At 38.2% G+C, this 15195-nt stretch overlaps 1 protein-coding gene across 1 annotated transcript; it reads right to left on the bottom strand.

Annotated features, from left to right (window-relative positions):
- Window positions 1-2229: 2229 nt before the first annotated feature.
- On the bottom strand, window positions 2230-14947 carry LOC115778372 (beta-2 adrenergic receptor). The gene is made up of 3 exons (XM_030726471.1): window positions 14911-14947; window positions 3963-4329; window positions 2230-3122 (listed from the first exon to the last, which is right to left on the bottom strand). The coding sequence occupies exons 2-3, from the start codon at window positions 4243-4245 to the stop codon at window positions 2230-2232; spliced, it is 1176 nt and encodes a 391-aa protein (XP_030582331.1). The 5' UTR covers window positions 4246-4329; window positions 14911-14947.
- Between the last annotated feature and the right edge of the window lie 248 nt (window positions 14948-15195).

Below are 15195 nucleotides of genomic sequence, written 5' to 3'. Positions count from 1 at the left end.
CCAGATAACTAATAAATGTACTTTCCAAATGTCAAACAATCCCTTTATAGGGCACTTCATGGTAAGCTGCAAAACATATTTTCACTCTTATGTCAATTGAACCATAGGATTACTGTTTATGGATTGACAGAATAATCTGTAAACTATTTACAACAATAATGGCAAGAAGAACCTCTTCATCCCTGCAATCAAAAGGCTGTCACTTGTGACAGTGTTACATGAAATTCAACTTTTCAATCAAGAATTAAAATAATGCAATTTTATGCTTCAAAATACTCCTTATTTATATATATTAATATATTATCAGTTTGTACAATACAGAACTCAAAATAGTCCACAAGACTTACAGCCGACACAGATTATTTCATGTTACACGTATTTTGTACCCTGAAAAGATAAGTCGACACAGTATGAGGGTCTGCTATAATCATAATGCTTTTTATTCTGCATCTCTGTGGCTGGAGTCCCATTCATTTAGTCAATACTGATTTAATAAATATACAGATCATTCTTTAATATATGGACAAAATACAAAGCCAAAAATGAAAACCTGTCCAAAATAATATTTGTGTCTGACACCTGGCACAATGGAAATGGCTCACATAGCAACTCATAAAGTGCATTTCTGAAACTTGAGGCAGACTGTTATAAAAAAGACTGAATTAATGGATAATAAATGTAACTTTAACCGAGCCAAAGACGAGGCTGCAGCACGATTTCTAAACACAAACAAACCCCGTTACAAATTAACAGATGACAAACCCACTGCTGACATTAAAAAGGATAACCATTAAAAATAAACTGCTCACTGTGCAGTTGTGGCTGTTAGCTCCTTGACATACAGAAATTTATTTTTTATTTTTTTTAGTTTTTTCTGAAATTATTGAAAGGCTCATAAAAGCCCTTTGATAGCAAGGTTTCGGTTTGGAGATCGAGGAAACAAGGACACCAGAGGAGAGGATATGGATTTGTTGTGGCAATAGACTCACCGCAAGGACTTGCTGTTGTGCTAATAATGGCTTTTTCAGAAACAATCTATAATATGTGGACAAACCTGAAAGTGTTTTTAATCACACAGTGCAGTTTGTATGGAATTTATATTTGACTTCCTTGGTTGAGATCAATAGCTATCTGGATTTGTTACCTGGCAACTGGGATTTGTTTTTGTTTTTTAGCCTGGACGTAAACTACAAAAAAACAGATTTTTATTTTATTTTTTTTAAAGTCTTCATTTTCCCCCATAGAAACAGGTAAGAAAGCTTTATGGGTGTTTATAGGCAGATTTGATCATCTTTGTATAAACTCAGTCCAAGAAGCAACACTTAGTAATGAAGGCAATCCTTAAAGCCAAAAAACTGCAATTCCTTGAATGGCCAGTTAAGGCTGCTTTAAAATTGAGTCAGTGGTAAAATGGTCAACATCTCAGCACAAATAAACAGGTTTTCAGCCTGGGGAAAAAAAAAAAAAGTTTTGGTCTCCACAAACAATACACAGTCCCCATTTAAATTCGTTAAGCTAAGCTTAAACGGAACGCTGACTACAAAGACATGTATTTATTATGTCATAAAAATGAAATTGATCAGGTGCCAGTTTAGCTCACAAGTTGAGCTGGTAATTATATTCTTCTGAGGCTAAATGCAGTTACCCAGGTTTGACTTTGACCCAAGGCCCTTTGTTGAGTGTCTTCCCCCACTTTCTCTTCCTGCTTTTGTGTCTCCTCTGCTGACAAAGGCAAAAAGCTAAAAAAAACCCCCAAAAAACGAAAGAAGATGATTACTGGGCAAAATCATTGTCTGAGCAGCAGTTGCTCCTCAGTACCAGCTGAGAGCTGTCAGAGGTAAGTTCATGGATCAGTTTATGATAAAGTATTTTTCACCATATGTAATTTCAGAAACTACCATTCACTTCCACAATATAGTAAATCTCTGTTTTGGTCACCCAAGTCAATTTCATGTTTATACATATAAATATTTCCCATAATTACTGGGTCTCACACACACTTTTACAGAATGCTTTGGTGGGAGAGAGTATTGATGGCATGTTAAGGCCCACAAGTTGAAATAGTCAGGGTTCCTTTTTTCCTCTCTTTGAAAACAAGAAAGGGATGACAATCTTTTGACAAAGCAAGTCAATAAACCTAATTCTCCACTTTTTAAAAATTCCCAGTCATACGTTGGGCCACAGCCACAAAACAAATGCTTCTCCCAGTTGAATGTATTCATGTGTCACTTAGGATTTCTCACCATGCGGGGGGGACTGGTCTCGCTGAAACAGCAGGGTCACACCCTTCCTGAAGCGGTGGTCCCTGACACTGTAGATAATGACATTACAGCAACTGTTTCCTGTCAGAATCCAGAAGGCAAAAAAGGAGAAATTACACCAGGTGTTTCCAACCACGTTTCCAAGCACAAACACTGCAATGGGCGTGAAGGATGCTGTAAAGGCAAATGTTAATATGCCAATTGTTTTGGCCGCTTTGATGTCTGAAAAGGAGGGCCTGTGAGGACATCCTCCACCTCCTCCCCCTCCATCGCTCAGACTCCCCTCTGAGAGCAGTTTGCGTTTTCGGGAGTACCGCCTAATGCTAGTGAAAGACACAATATTAACAGCCAGTGTGCCACCAAGCAGTGTGAAATCGAACACTGGAAATAGCAACAAGATGTTTGCATCGGGCGGCAGCTGGCCTCCAAGTAGTAGTGGGGTGTAGTTACACATGCGACTGCACTCATTGTACTCCAAAGTGAAGTTGCTGCTGAAGATGAGAGGGGCTAAAGCCAGCAGGAAGCTGGCAGCCCACGAGAACAGGATGAGGAATAGAGTTCGTCTTCGGGTCACCAAGGCGTCCTTTTGGAGTGGCCACAGGATGGCCACGCTGCGCTCCAAGGTCATTAGGAAGATGGTGCTAATGGAAACAAAAGTGCATCCAGCAAACACCGGACCAATCAGCATGCAGGGCTGCCAAGGGCTTAATAGTCCACCGCTGGAAGAGGAGGTGGCAGGGGAAGTAGAACTACCTTGATACCAAATAGGAGGCGTGCTGGTCACCATGAGAGAGATTTCAGTGTAGACAGAAAAAGGAACCACGAGGACACCGACCATCATATCCGCTATGGCCAGAGACACTGTCAGATAGAAAAAAAAAAAAAAGTCATGTTGAATACAGACACATCCAGTTTTTCTTCTTATCATTTACTTAAAACTTTACCATTAATTATGTATTTTTAGGCCATTATTTTATTTCTGATTCAGAATATTGTTCACAGTTTTAAATTAACCAGTTATGCATTTTCTAAATTCAGAATGACTTCTTATTACTGCAAGGGCCACCATGGGAATTAGATACAATCCAATCACTGTAGACAGATCAATTTTTAGTCTTCATTAGCATTATTGCATTTTGTACAAACAGGAAATTACATTTTATAAATTTATTATTATTATGTTTCTGGAAATTAGACTCTGACCAATATATTATCAGGGACAAATATATGGATGATATTAGCTAGTTGCTGATATATTAGTATTATAGCTGATAAATGAAAATTAATAAAAAGCACACCCTTCAACCATGAGTGTTGATATTACATATTTTGTCCACCAGAGCGCCACAAACACAACAACCAGCTGAGCCAAGCAGAGTCAGGCAGAGAGTAAACAAGTAATCCATGACTTGTTGTGACAGTAAAACAAGATTATTTTTAAACTACATTGTCATAGGTTAGGGAAATATGGTTATGTTTCATCTGTCTGAAAGAAAAAGATTTATCAGCTGATATATCAGATTTTCACATCACCAAATATCGGTATCAGTATCTGTCTCAGAACTCTTATATCGGTCGGGCTTTACTGGAATCAATCCAGGAAACTTGAGTTACACTCAATTAGTTTGGATGTTTTTTTGTTAATAAAAAAGTCTCAGATACCAACAAGCACTGGGATGTAAACGGTTTCACAGCATTTACCTTTGAGGTATCCCTGTGGTGTTCTCGATTGTCTGGTTTGCACAAAGACAGTAAGCGTGACCACATTTCCGACCACAATGGCAAAAGTGAGGCTGACCATGAACGCCACTGCCAAGGTACGATTGAGAACCCCACAGCAACAGACGCTACATAGTGGGGCCAGTGAATGACCCGATGCGAGTCCTGCCTGAGCAGCTGCAGTCAGGTTAAACGGACAGTCAGTGGTCACCAGCAAAGCTGCCGTACTCCCAGGAACACTGACGTTGGGAAGCAGATCAGTCATGGCCCAGGTTAGACTGGTTTTAACCCTTGCGATGCAGTGGTGTAGGGCCACTTAGGAAACCATGTCCTGGACTGGGAAACTGTCCTAATGAAAAAAAAAAAAAAAAAAAAAAAAAAGGCAGTGAAATCCTCATATCATATAATGATCAAAGCACATAAAATATAAAGTTAATGTTATTAAAGTGCGTGTCCAACATTTACAGTGATGGTATTGTATCCTTCTCCTTTCAATGGCTGAACTGCACAAATCATTTTTTAATAATTCTCCTTAGTTTCCTCCCAGTTCAGGTTTCCTTTAGTTTTGTTCTCTTCTTTTGGTTCATGTATTTGTTTGTTTAACCACGATAAAGGCTTGTTTTGTTTCATATCGCTGCCTGCTCCTGCATCCTGCGTTTGGGTCCTTACTTCCTCCACAAGCCACACGGCGTGCTTCCATGCACCATGACACAAAAATCACATTCCTTAAAGCTGGAAATCAATTGCTGCTGTGAAATTTGTCCTCTGCAAATTAAAGCATGTTTGATTATTAACCCCTGAAAGCCACCCATATCAGACCTAAGTGAAAGATATATTCTATCTATGCTGTTACAAGGAAAATTCAAAAAGTAGGCATAAAATAGTTCTTACAAAAATACCTTTTAATTCCTTTTATTCAACTGAAGCATGTAATGCACATAATGTGCACTGACTGATACTGTAGGAAGGCAGAAAGTCTATAATATAATGCATATGTAGGGTAGAGTTGTTTTCATTGTTGTTTACTTTACAAACAGAAAAGGCTGAATTTAATTAGATTTTGTGGTTTTTGATGCCGAAAGAACCAAGCTTCCAAAATCATATGTAATATGTTTTTTCTCCAACAGAGGGGTATTGGCTCTGAATTTATTACTTGTGTATACTGGTTACATGCTGTTCTTGTGCCCTAACACTGTTGGAAGCACCTCGATGCTGTCAGCTCCCATGCTGAAGCTCTGAGTTCAGTACCAAATGTCTCTCTCAGCTGACAACTAAATACACGGGTCCTTCAATCATTTATGCTGTTCACTGGGCTGGAGAGCGGGAAGGTACGCACGTCGGAAAAAACAAAGGGTAACAGGAGTGGACATATTCAGACCAGAGCAAAACCAAACCAAAGCGCGTGTTTGCTGTGTGGCTTTGTGTGCAGAAACACGGTCGACAAAACATCACAGCTGTGACTGAAATCCTTTCACTATTGTCAGTGGGGAATAAACCTCAGAATGAGAGGTTCTTGAGAAGCAGCAAAAAAAAAAAAACCTTGTATATTTTTTCGGTGACTGGTTCTTTGTTCAGGGTTTAATTAATACCGCATATGAAAGACCCTCAAAGCTTGTCTGCCCTCACACCTTGCGCATGGAGGGCTGATTACTTTGAATTTGAATATGAGTCTAAGTTCAAAGATGCTCATAACAAATACATGGGGGAATTAGCTGTACCAGAAATAAGGATCAGACATAAGACAATCTGGCATTTTTCTTGGAGTTAGCAATATAGTGTGGTGGTTTACACATTCACCTAACAAGCAAAAGATCACAGTTTGATCACAGAAGAGGACACAAATCCATTAAAAACATCAAATTAAATTACACAGGTGCACCTTTGGCACCAATGACAATCTTCAGTATGTGTGGTTTATTTATATAGTTGCTGGAAACACACCGCTGATGAGGCCTGTCAGGCTGCAAATGCCTAGATGTCAGTGGTGTTCACTGTTATCGCTTGTGTAAATTATAAGTTCAGCTTTCTCATCAGCGGGGGTTGCCCATCCCGTTATCTGGTAGCAAAAAACAAAAAGACATTTGATGGTGTGAAATTTCTGTTTTTCATGTAACAGAAAGATTGACTATTGCTCCAACACTTTATTTGCACTTGTTATGTTCTTTATAGGCTGCTTTATGTAATTTGCTTTACATAATATTACTTTTCATGTTTATACATCATTTAGGTGCTTGCAATGCCACAAGGGGGGCATGCTGTTCCAGATAGGTATGAATGAGCTGTGAGGGGTTCTTCTCGTCTTTTAGAATTGTACAACAAAGAAAAACAGCTTTACTGTATTTGTCTTCTTGTGCTTTCAAAGAAAGGCTTTCCTGCCAAACTCGCTTCATTTCTGATATTTCTTCCTCTGAGCCCATCTCTTTCATGACCATTATCTGACAAATCTTACGGCTCACTGTGTGGTACAGATATTTGTGTTCCAGTTTCAGTGTGGCAGATTCTATTATTTTTATTAGTCTGAGACTCGACACTAATTAGCCTGTATATGTAGCTGTGCATTACACCTGTACAATTTATGGATGCATCTTGCTAACCAAGTTAGCTAGCCTTAGCTGATAACATGGCACTCCACACTCTAAATATTGTAACTTCTGGCTTCAAAAACCAAAATGCTAACTGTGAGGCTTTAACATGTGAAGTCCAAAAAACACCGGGTGACATCAAGGTGGCTAAAACAACTATATACAGATCTGCAGATGAACAGTATCTGAAAGTCATTTACTTCAGAAACAGGAAAATATCCCAGCAAAAATTACTACTGCTATTTACCAATGCGTCATCAGAAAGGTTTCAGTCAAAGGTGACTGTCAAGAAGCACACATAAGGAAAGGAAGGAAGGAGAAGAGGCTGAGGTGCACCAGATTAAGCCTGGATTATTCTTTCTGCATATGTGAGTCTGCTATGGTCTACTTGGGCCCACGTGACATAAATTTCATTAATCCACAGTGAGTGCAAGGGTCTGTGGGGATGTCCGAACTGGACTGTTGCAACAAGTATTATGGAGTGATTCATCCAAATTGGAAATTTTTGGTAAAATTGTCATAAACATGTACCGAGGAGATCAGGAGAGAGGTACAACAGTGAGTGTCTACAGCCATCTGTGAAACATGGTGGAGGCTGTCATGGTTTGGGGAAGTGGTGTTGGAGATCTTGTCAAAACTGATGGATGTGAATGCAAAAAAGTACAATCAGATTTTGATGCCCCATGAAATACCATCTGGAAAGAGTCTGATTGACTATGATCTGAAAAACACTGCCTGTGCAGTAAAAACATAGTTGGATAGAAAAGCACACAATGGAACATTATCAGTCATGGACTGACCTCCCCAGAGCCTGAACCTTAATAATTCTTGAAGCAGTGTGGGATCATCTTGTCAGAGAACAGAACAAAATGCAGCCATCATCCAAAGAAGAGTTTGAATGTCCTTCAAGGAGGACTACTTAAGGACTACTTAAACAAATCACAAGAAAGCTCAAGACTTTTGCACAGTACTATGCAGTCTGTGCTAAAAAACAAAAAACAAAACAACTAACAGTTTCTTTGAACCAAAACTGAAAGATTGCTCACAAGAAGGACAAGTGGAGCTGCACATTCATATGTTAATTCTGCCCATTACCAGATGCATAGGAATGAGTTTACTATTGGGGGGGACACATATTGGAAACCTGACAGATCCATGAATACTCTGAGCAAAGCATTAAAAAAAAAAGAAAGATATTTGATCTTCTTTTACATCTTATTGCATGTATAATTTACATATGTATATTTTTTATAATTGTAAGACTTGGGCAAACTGGCTTGGACACATACACCCCCCCCCCCCCCCCCCCCCCCCCCCCCCCCGTTCCTACGCCCATGCCCATTACAATGAGTGACCTCTTTCATATTTCATAACTGCCTTAATAAAATAGCTAATTTCATTGTTTTTACACATGTAAATGCCTTTTATTTAACACAAAACCTCCCCAAAATCTCATGTAAATTTAAAGCTACAAATTTTATTTTAATTATAGAAAAGCTTTGTATTTTTGAGTTTGTTCATTTTACAGTGTTTTTTGGTGCCCCAGCTGCCAGAAAATTTCATTTTCTTAAAGATTTTTTTTATGGTATAGATTATAGTCTATAAGACTCCTGATTTAGTTGTCTGACCAACAGTTTGTATATTTATCATTTAATGCTCCAGTGGTCATGCGCTGACTACATTCAATTCAGTTCAATTAAATTTTATTTATAAAGCACCAAATCACAACAAACAGTCGCCTCAAGCCACATTATTAAGACCCTACAATAATTACAGAGAAAACTCAACAGTCAAAATGATCCCCTATGAACAAGCACTTGGCAACAGTGGGAGGGGAAAAACTCCCTTTTAACAGTAAGAAACCTCCAGCAACTGGCTCAGGGAGGGACAGTCTTCTGAGAGAGACAGGACAAAAGACACGCTGTTGAAGAGAGCCAGAGATTATAATAAATAATGATTAAATGCAGAGTGGTGTACAAACAGAGTAAAAAGGGATGAATGAAAAATAAATACTCAGTGCATCATGGGAACCCCCCCAGCAGCCTAGGCCTAAAGCAGTATAACTAAGGGATGGTTCAGGATCACCTGATCCAGCCATAACTATAGGCTTGATCAAATTGGAAAGTTTTAAGCTTAATGTTAAAAATAGAATACAATAAATATTTTATTAGCCAGGAATGATAACAATCAAAGTGATTATGAGCTTCAAATTATTGTTATCTATTATTCTGTTCAGTGAAACTCAGATTGTGAGAAAATCCATCTACAGTTTTGATTTTCTGTAAAGTTTAATGTTTGTTCCACCTCTGTGGAACAGCGTGAACAAGACCAAGAGAGTGTTGCAAAAAAAGTATTTGTTTTTTAAAATTGTGAAAGCAGCTAGTGAAAACCTGAAAAAGCTTAAAATGGGTGGCAACGGAAGGTGAGGAATTATGACGTTAAATGTAGCTCAGCCTTTGACCGTGTTTCTTTTTATGAGTGCATTCTTTTATCTATGAATGATGCAGTGTAAAAGGGGGCATAAAAACAAAACTCTTGCGTGTCTAAATTATAAACATTTAACACTAACCACTTGTAAAATTGATGGTATTTTCAGTAGCATTAGGCAACTGTTTTCAAGTCAGAGTAATTATTTTACTTTAATTTGCCTGATGGCGCTGGTGGTAAAACAAAAGGAAAACTATTTGAGGAAAGGTGGGAGATGAACCTCATTAAGGGGCTTTTTGCCATTACCTTTAGTGAAGATGACAGGCGGAAGCCTTCCCCGAGGCAAGACCTCAGGCTTAGTGAGACAAGCAGCTGACAGCAAAGACCACACACACACACACACGCTCTACATCTACATGATGTTGAATAACAAAAAAGCTGCAAAATAGGCTGCATGATGATTTTCATGTTAGCTTTTTCAGTAACTTGTAATTTCAAGACACAGAGACAAAGGTTACTTCTTTTTCATGTAGAAATCAGTTCTGGACCAAAGATCCAACATCTAAACTGCTGAATTATCAAGTAACATTTACCATGTTCCTTGGCTCATACTCAAAAGCTTGAAATTGTGATCAGAGTTCTGGAGTTGTGATTTCTTTTTTGTTTGTTTTTTTAGAGGGTGTTACGACTGCTGTTGTATTTTTTGTCATCTTGTGTAACTGGTGTGCTTTTCTTTCCTTTTATTAAAAGGTCTCCATTGGTGTACTTTAGAAAGAAGTGAGAGTATACTAATTAGACTGTGCAGATCTCTGCGTATGACTGGTGTGGCAGTTTACAGCTTAAAGATGGCTGCCATCTAGAGACTTTTTCCCTGTTACAAGCTGTCACACATGTGTAGCACTTAGCACAAACTTTTTGTTTTCAGGTTTGAAGCATATGGGGAGGTAGGCTGCCTTATAGGCTCTCTGGATACTTTATTAGGTACACCTTGCTGATACTGGTTGGACCCCTGTTTAGTCTTAGGAACTGTCTTAATTCTTTGTGGCATGGATTCAGCAAGCTGCTGGAAACATTCCTCTGAGATTTTGATCCATATTGACATGATAGCATCATGCAGTTGCTGCTGATTTATTGGCTGCACATCTCCACATCTCCTGTTTGAGATGATTTGAGCTTTGTGTACACTGTGGTCATAAAGGGATGGACATGGTTAACTTTCTCAGGTAGGCTGTGGTGTTCAAACGATGTTCTTTTGGAACTGAGAGGCCCAGAGTGTGCCAAGAAAATATGCCCCATATCATTATACCACCAGAAGCCTGAACTGTTGATAGAAGGATTCATGCTTCATGTTGTTTACACCAAATACTGATCCTACCATCTGAGTTCCAGTAGAAATCAGGACATATTAGACCACGCAACATTTTTCCATCTTCTGTTGTCCAATTTTGCTGAACATGTGGGAATTGTACAGAGTAACAGAGTAACAGAGTGGCACCTGATGTGGTCTTCTGCTCCTGTAGCACATCTGCTTCAAAGCTTGACCTATCGTGCATTCAGGGATGCTCTTCTGCATATCCATGTGACAACAAGTGTTTTTTTTAGTTACTGTTTCCTTCCTGTCACCTTGAAGCAGTCTGGTCATTCTCCTCTGACCTCTGGCATCAACAACACATTTTTACCTGGAGAACTGACACTCACTGGATATTTTTTGTTTTTCAGACTATTTGCTGTAAACTCTAGATAAGGTTATGTGGGAAAATCCCAGCAGATCAGCAGTTTCTGGAACACTCAGACCAACCTGTCTGAAACCAACAACCATCCCATGTTTAAAGTCACTTAAATCACTTTCTTCCTCATTCTGATGCTCAGTTTGAACTTCAGCAGGTCGTCTTGACCATGTCTGCATCTCTAAATAGTTGATAGTAGATAGCTACATTAATGAGCAGTTGAGGAGGTGTACTTAACAAAGTTGCCAGTGAGTGTATTTTGAACAGTTTTCTCAGGTTTGTGTTATAAGAAAGGTACATTGCTGTAATTTGGTTTGTTTCTTTTGCTGTGGTTATCTTGGTTGTGATTCTTTAGACACATTTTATTTGATGTCTTGATCTTGTTTCACCCCAATGGTTATTTCAGCTCCTGCTTTTTTGAATCTGATCAACAAATACAACACGTTATCTGTAGAAGTTGTTGTGGTGGCTGATAGGCACTTTGCTATGTCCACATTTTCAGTGTGGACATAGCACATAACAAAGTGTTCACATAATAAAGTAGTCATATTCACAGTCTGACAACACTAGCCCCATTAATTGACTTAAACACTGCAGAGAGCTGCCTACAGTGTGCTGTGTTTCTGTCTAAAAATTAATTTTCTGCTCAAAAGAAAAAAAGGATGTGTCATGTTTCTGATATAAAAAGTTTGAAGGTAGAAAGTGTATAAGCTACAGTTTATTAGAGTGATAACTCCAGTTTCTGAACAGCTCATCAGCTGGGTCCAAGGTAACTCTGACCTGTAGCTCTGTAGTAATGAGGAATTGTACACTTTAATTTGTCCTGATTTTATTGATTTATTTTTTGTAAGAAGTAAATTGTTGAGTTAAGAGTGTTATACAAGAAATGTACTGCAATGTTATCACGTTTTTACTGGCAGGGATGCAGCGAGGACAACAACGCAACCAGGCGTGAGAAAAATGATCAAGATGATGTCCATTAGGATACACATTTTAGGAAATATAGATGTCCCTTAAAATTCTGTCAATCCAGAGTGACAAACAGTCCAGACCCTGATATTCTTAATCTTAACCCCCCCCCCCCCCCCCCCCCAAATAAAAAAAATGTAATTTCTGATGTAATGAGTCAGTTCTAATTGCTTGTTCCAATCAGCCATTTATGAACATGTACACAAATGAAACTAACTGAAAGCAGCCCCGTTAATGATGCTTGCTCTCTGAAGTCCATTGCAGTGGAATAGCTGTATTTAGGTTGTTGTTCTTGCATGCAGTGAATCTTCTTTGACAGGGCTGTGTCCCTGAGTGACAGATTCAGGCATATGTAAGAAGACCGTGGGGGTCTGGTCAGGGCTCTCGGGCCAGGTCGCCTAACGCACACAGGGGTCATGTGCAGTAATAACTGGGTCAGAGCTGCCTGAGGCTGACTGCCACAACGCATGAGCAAAAATACAATTTTGTCTTCACATCTTGGGCTGTCATTCTGCCTGTGTTTGCTTCCCTTGTGTTTGTCACACAAGTGCACAACCAACGCTTAAACACACACATGAAAAAACATAACCGGTGTTTCCTTCTTCTAACTGTTGTTTTATAATCCTGTTTACAAATAAAAGTGGGGATACTGTATAAAATGTAAATACTGAATGAATTTAAATGTCTTATTTTATTTAAAATGGTGCAAAATTGATACATTGAATGTTGAGAATGAGAATCTTTTTCAAAAGATTGATGCCAGCAAATTTCAAAAATGTTCAGAGGGCACAAGGCTTGAAAAGATGTATAATGTTCAAAGAATAACAGGTGTAGGCACCGCTATAACTCACCTGGTTGAGCCGCCCAAATGATAAAGGCTACTGTAGGGGGCTGGATTTGAGTCCAATGCAGACCATTTCCAAAACATTGATTAGATTTCATCATATATGGTACATGATACCATTTAAAGATTCCAAGAATCTATTGAAAATCTCTATTCAAAGGATAAAGTTGAAAGCCAGTACTGAATGGCTGTAATCTTTGAGCCCTCAGACAGCACAGACACAATGCTGCAGTGGAAATCACTGCATGGTTTGTGGAACACATTTGAAAGTAATTGTCTGTGAACAACATGCCGAAAAGCCATCATAACCTTCTCTCCACGCGAGCTCGCTGAAGTTCCCATCTGCATTTGGGATGGTTTGAGTTTCAGTATTGGACAGGCTATGGTTGCTCATCTGTGAAGGCACCATTAAAGCTAAATGATGTTTGCAGAATTTGGAGTAACACATGATGCCACCCAGATGACGCCTTTCAGAGAAGGCCTTCTTATTTTGTCCACACAATGCCAAGTCACATTCTGCATGTATTACAACACCATGGTTTATAATTAAAGAGTCTGCCTTCAGCACAGAGCTGTTCCCAGATGAAAATGTTTTGTACATTATAAAATAAATAAGAAAGGAGGTGCTGAACTGTTGAGTAACTGAAATATCAAGCAATAATCGGAAAACATTACAGCAGCATTAAAAATGAAAACAGTGTCCTCAGTTCCCAAATTGCTCAAAGAAGAAGTGTTAAAATATGTGGTAAACACACCTGCCAACATTTTTGAACACATTGCTGACATTATAAATCAACGCAAGTGTTCAATAAAGGAAAGCAAAAATTATCAGTCAAAACATTTGATATATTGTCCTTGTACTGTTTCCATTTAACTTTAGAGTTTGAATCATCAAATTATTACACTTTTTTATATAGTTGTATGCAGTTTACGCAGCATCTCAATTTTTTTTAAAACAAGTTCATATTTTTACTTTGTTGGTGTGTTTTTGACTTCTGTGGGATTATTTTTGCTCTTGTTCTCTATGACCGTGTTTGTTGTCACTGTGTTTCAGCCTCCCTTCAGTAGTTTCTCAGTCTGGCTTCTCTTCCTTTTATTGCAATGTGAAAAATTTCCTGACATTCTGCTTCAAATGGAGATGTGAATACTGAAAAAAAGATATATATATTTTTAACCTATTAAGCTTTCTTAAAGCACTGTGATGGACTAGAGACTCATCCAGGGTGTACCCTCCTCTCTTGCCTTGAGACATCTGGAATAGGCTCCAGCATTCCTGCGACCCTTTTTTCCACTTAAATTAGGATTCTACTTTTTTTTATTTATAAGGCTGCAACTTTTGTGCATGTGGGGTAACAAACCGAATACTTAGAGAGTACAAGTAATGAAGTAAAAGAAAGAAGAGTGTAATGAATTTACAAGTAGGGGCCAAAGAACAGAATTTTTAAATGACCCCAAACAAACTGAATAAAAGAAACTGGGTATTAACAGACTCGAGCCTTATGGAACATAACAGTCTGGTATTTAACAACAAAAACAACAAAAATCAAACCTTTGACCTTACAGCTATAAATGTGCACCATTTTTCCCCAAGTTTGTTTCCCATGAGAAACAATAATGTAAATTAAATTCGTTACTGATCACTAATTAACTATATTTAATAAAAACAAAAACACATGATGTTTAAAATATTATTTACATTTCTGATTGCATCTGATAACATTACTGAATTCTATAAATATGTAAAATCAAGAACTGTCATTGCCTTTTTCCAGTAATGTTTTTAAATAAGTTACTAAATAGATTAAAAATGTAACTTCCATCCATCCATTCCCTTTCACTTATGCTTTTACTCGCAAATTTATATGATTAAAGTACTTTTATATCAGACCATGTATTTCTGGATTTGTCCTTGTGTTCATGCTCTTTCCATCCGGTCTGTCCCTGTCTAATGGACATCCCACCCATCTCTCTTTATTTAGTCAACAGCTGCTGCATGCCTGAACAGGCAGACATAATGACTATATATATATATGTATATATATATATATATATCCATTGTCCATTGTATGTCAGCAAAGAATAAATGTATTGGGAATATTTAAAATATTATTTTGTGGTCAACTTAAAGCAATAATATAAAAGTCCTATATTCCAAATATTTATAGCAGTAGTTTTTAAATGTCAAAAATCTCAGTTTATTCCAGTTAAGTGATTAATTGTAAGTCAATATTCAGACTTTTATGATTACAGTGTATGATTTTAGCTTTTTACATCAGAGAAAATCTGTCTTTCCTACATAAAATTTTCGAAAATGAAATACTGAAAGCAGCTGTAATATAATCAAACCACAGATAATAAAAAATTGGATGGGACAGTCTTACCGGCATTTCCAGAGAGCAATTGGACAGACAGAGGCTGACAGCAGGAACAAAATCCAGTATTTAGATGCCGACTTAGTGGAAATAAATTCCTGTTAAAAACCTTCCAGTGCAGAAGAAAGTGTAACTGCAGTCCTCATCATTCATTCTCCTGAGACGCACACATTAAGCACAGCGGTTCTCACACACTCCGGCTCTCTGTCCGTGTGATTCAGCCTCTCCCCTCTCCTTCCTCCCACTCTCTTTCTCTCTTTGCATTAAGCGCTCGATCTCCAGTCCCCACTACTT

This window comes from Archocentrus centrarchus, chromosome 3 (assembly GCF_007364275.1).
Source record: "Archocentrus centrarchus isolate MPI-CPG fArcCen1 chromosome 3, fArcCen1, whole genome shotgun sequence".
NCBI classification, from domain to species: Eukaryota; Metazoa; Chordata; class Actinopteri; order Cichliformes; family Cichlidae; genus Archocentrus; species Archocentrus centrarchus.
This window is presented reverse-complemented; position numbering and strand designations above follow the sequence as displayed.

Excerpts from the sequence above, each read along its gene's own strand:
- LOC115778372 (XM_030726471.1), bottom strand. The coding sequence starts at position 4,245 with ATGACTGATCTGCTTCCCAACGTCAGTGTTCCTGGGAGTACGGCAGCT. Across the intron at positions 3,123-3,962 it reads ACCACAGGGATACCTCAAAG|TGTCTCTGGCCATAGCGGAT; the intron begins GTAAATGCTGTG and ends TCTATCTGACAG.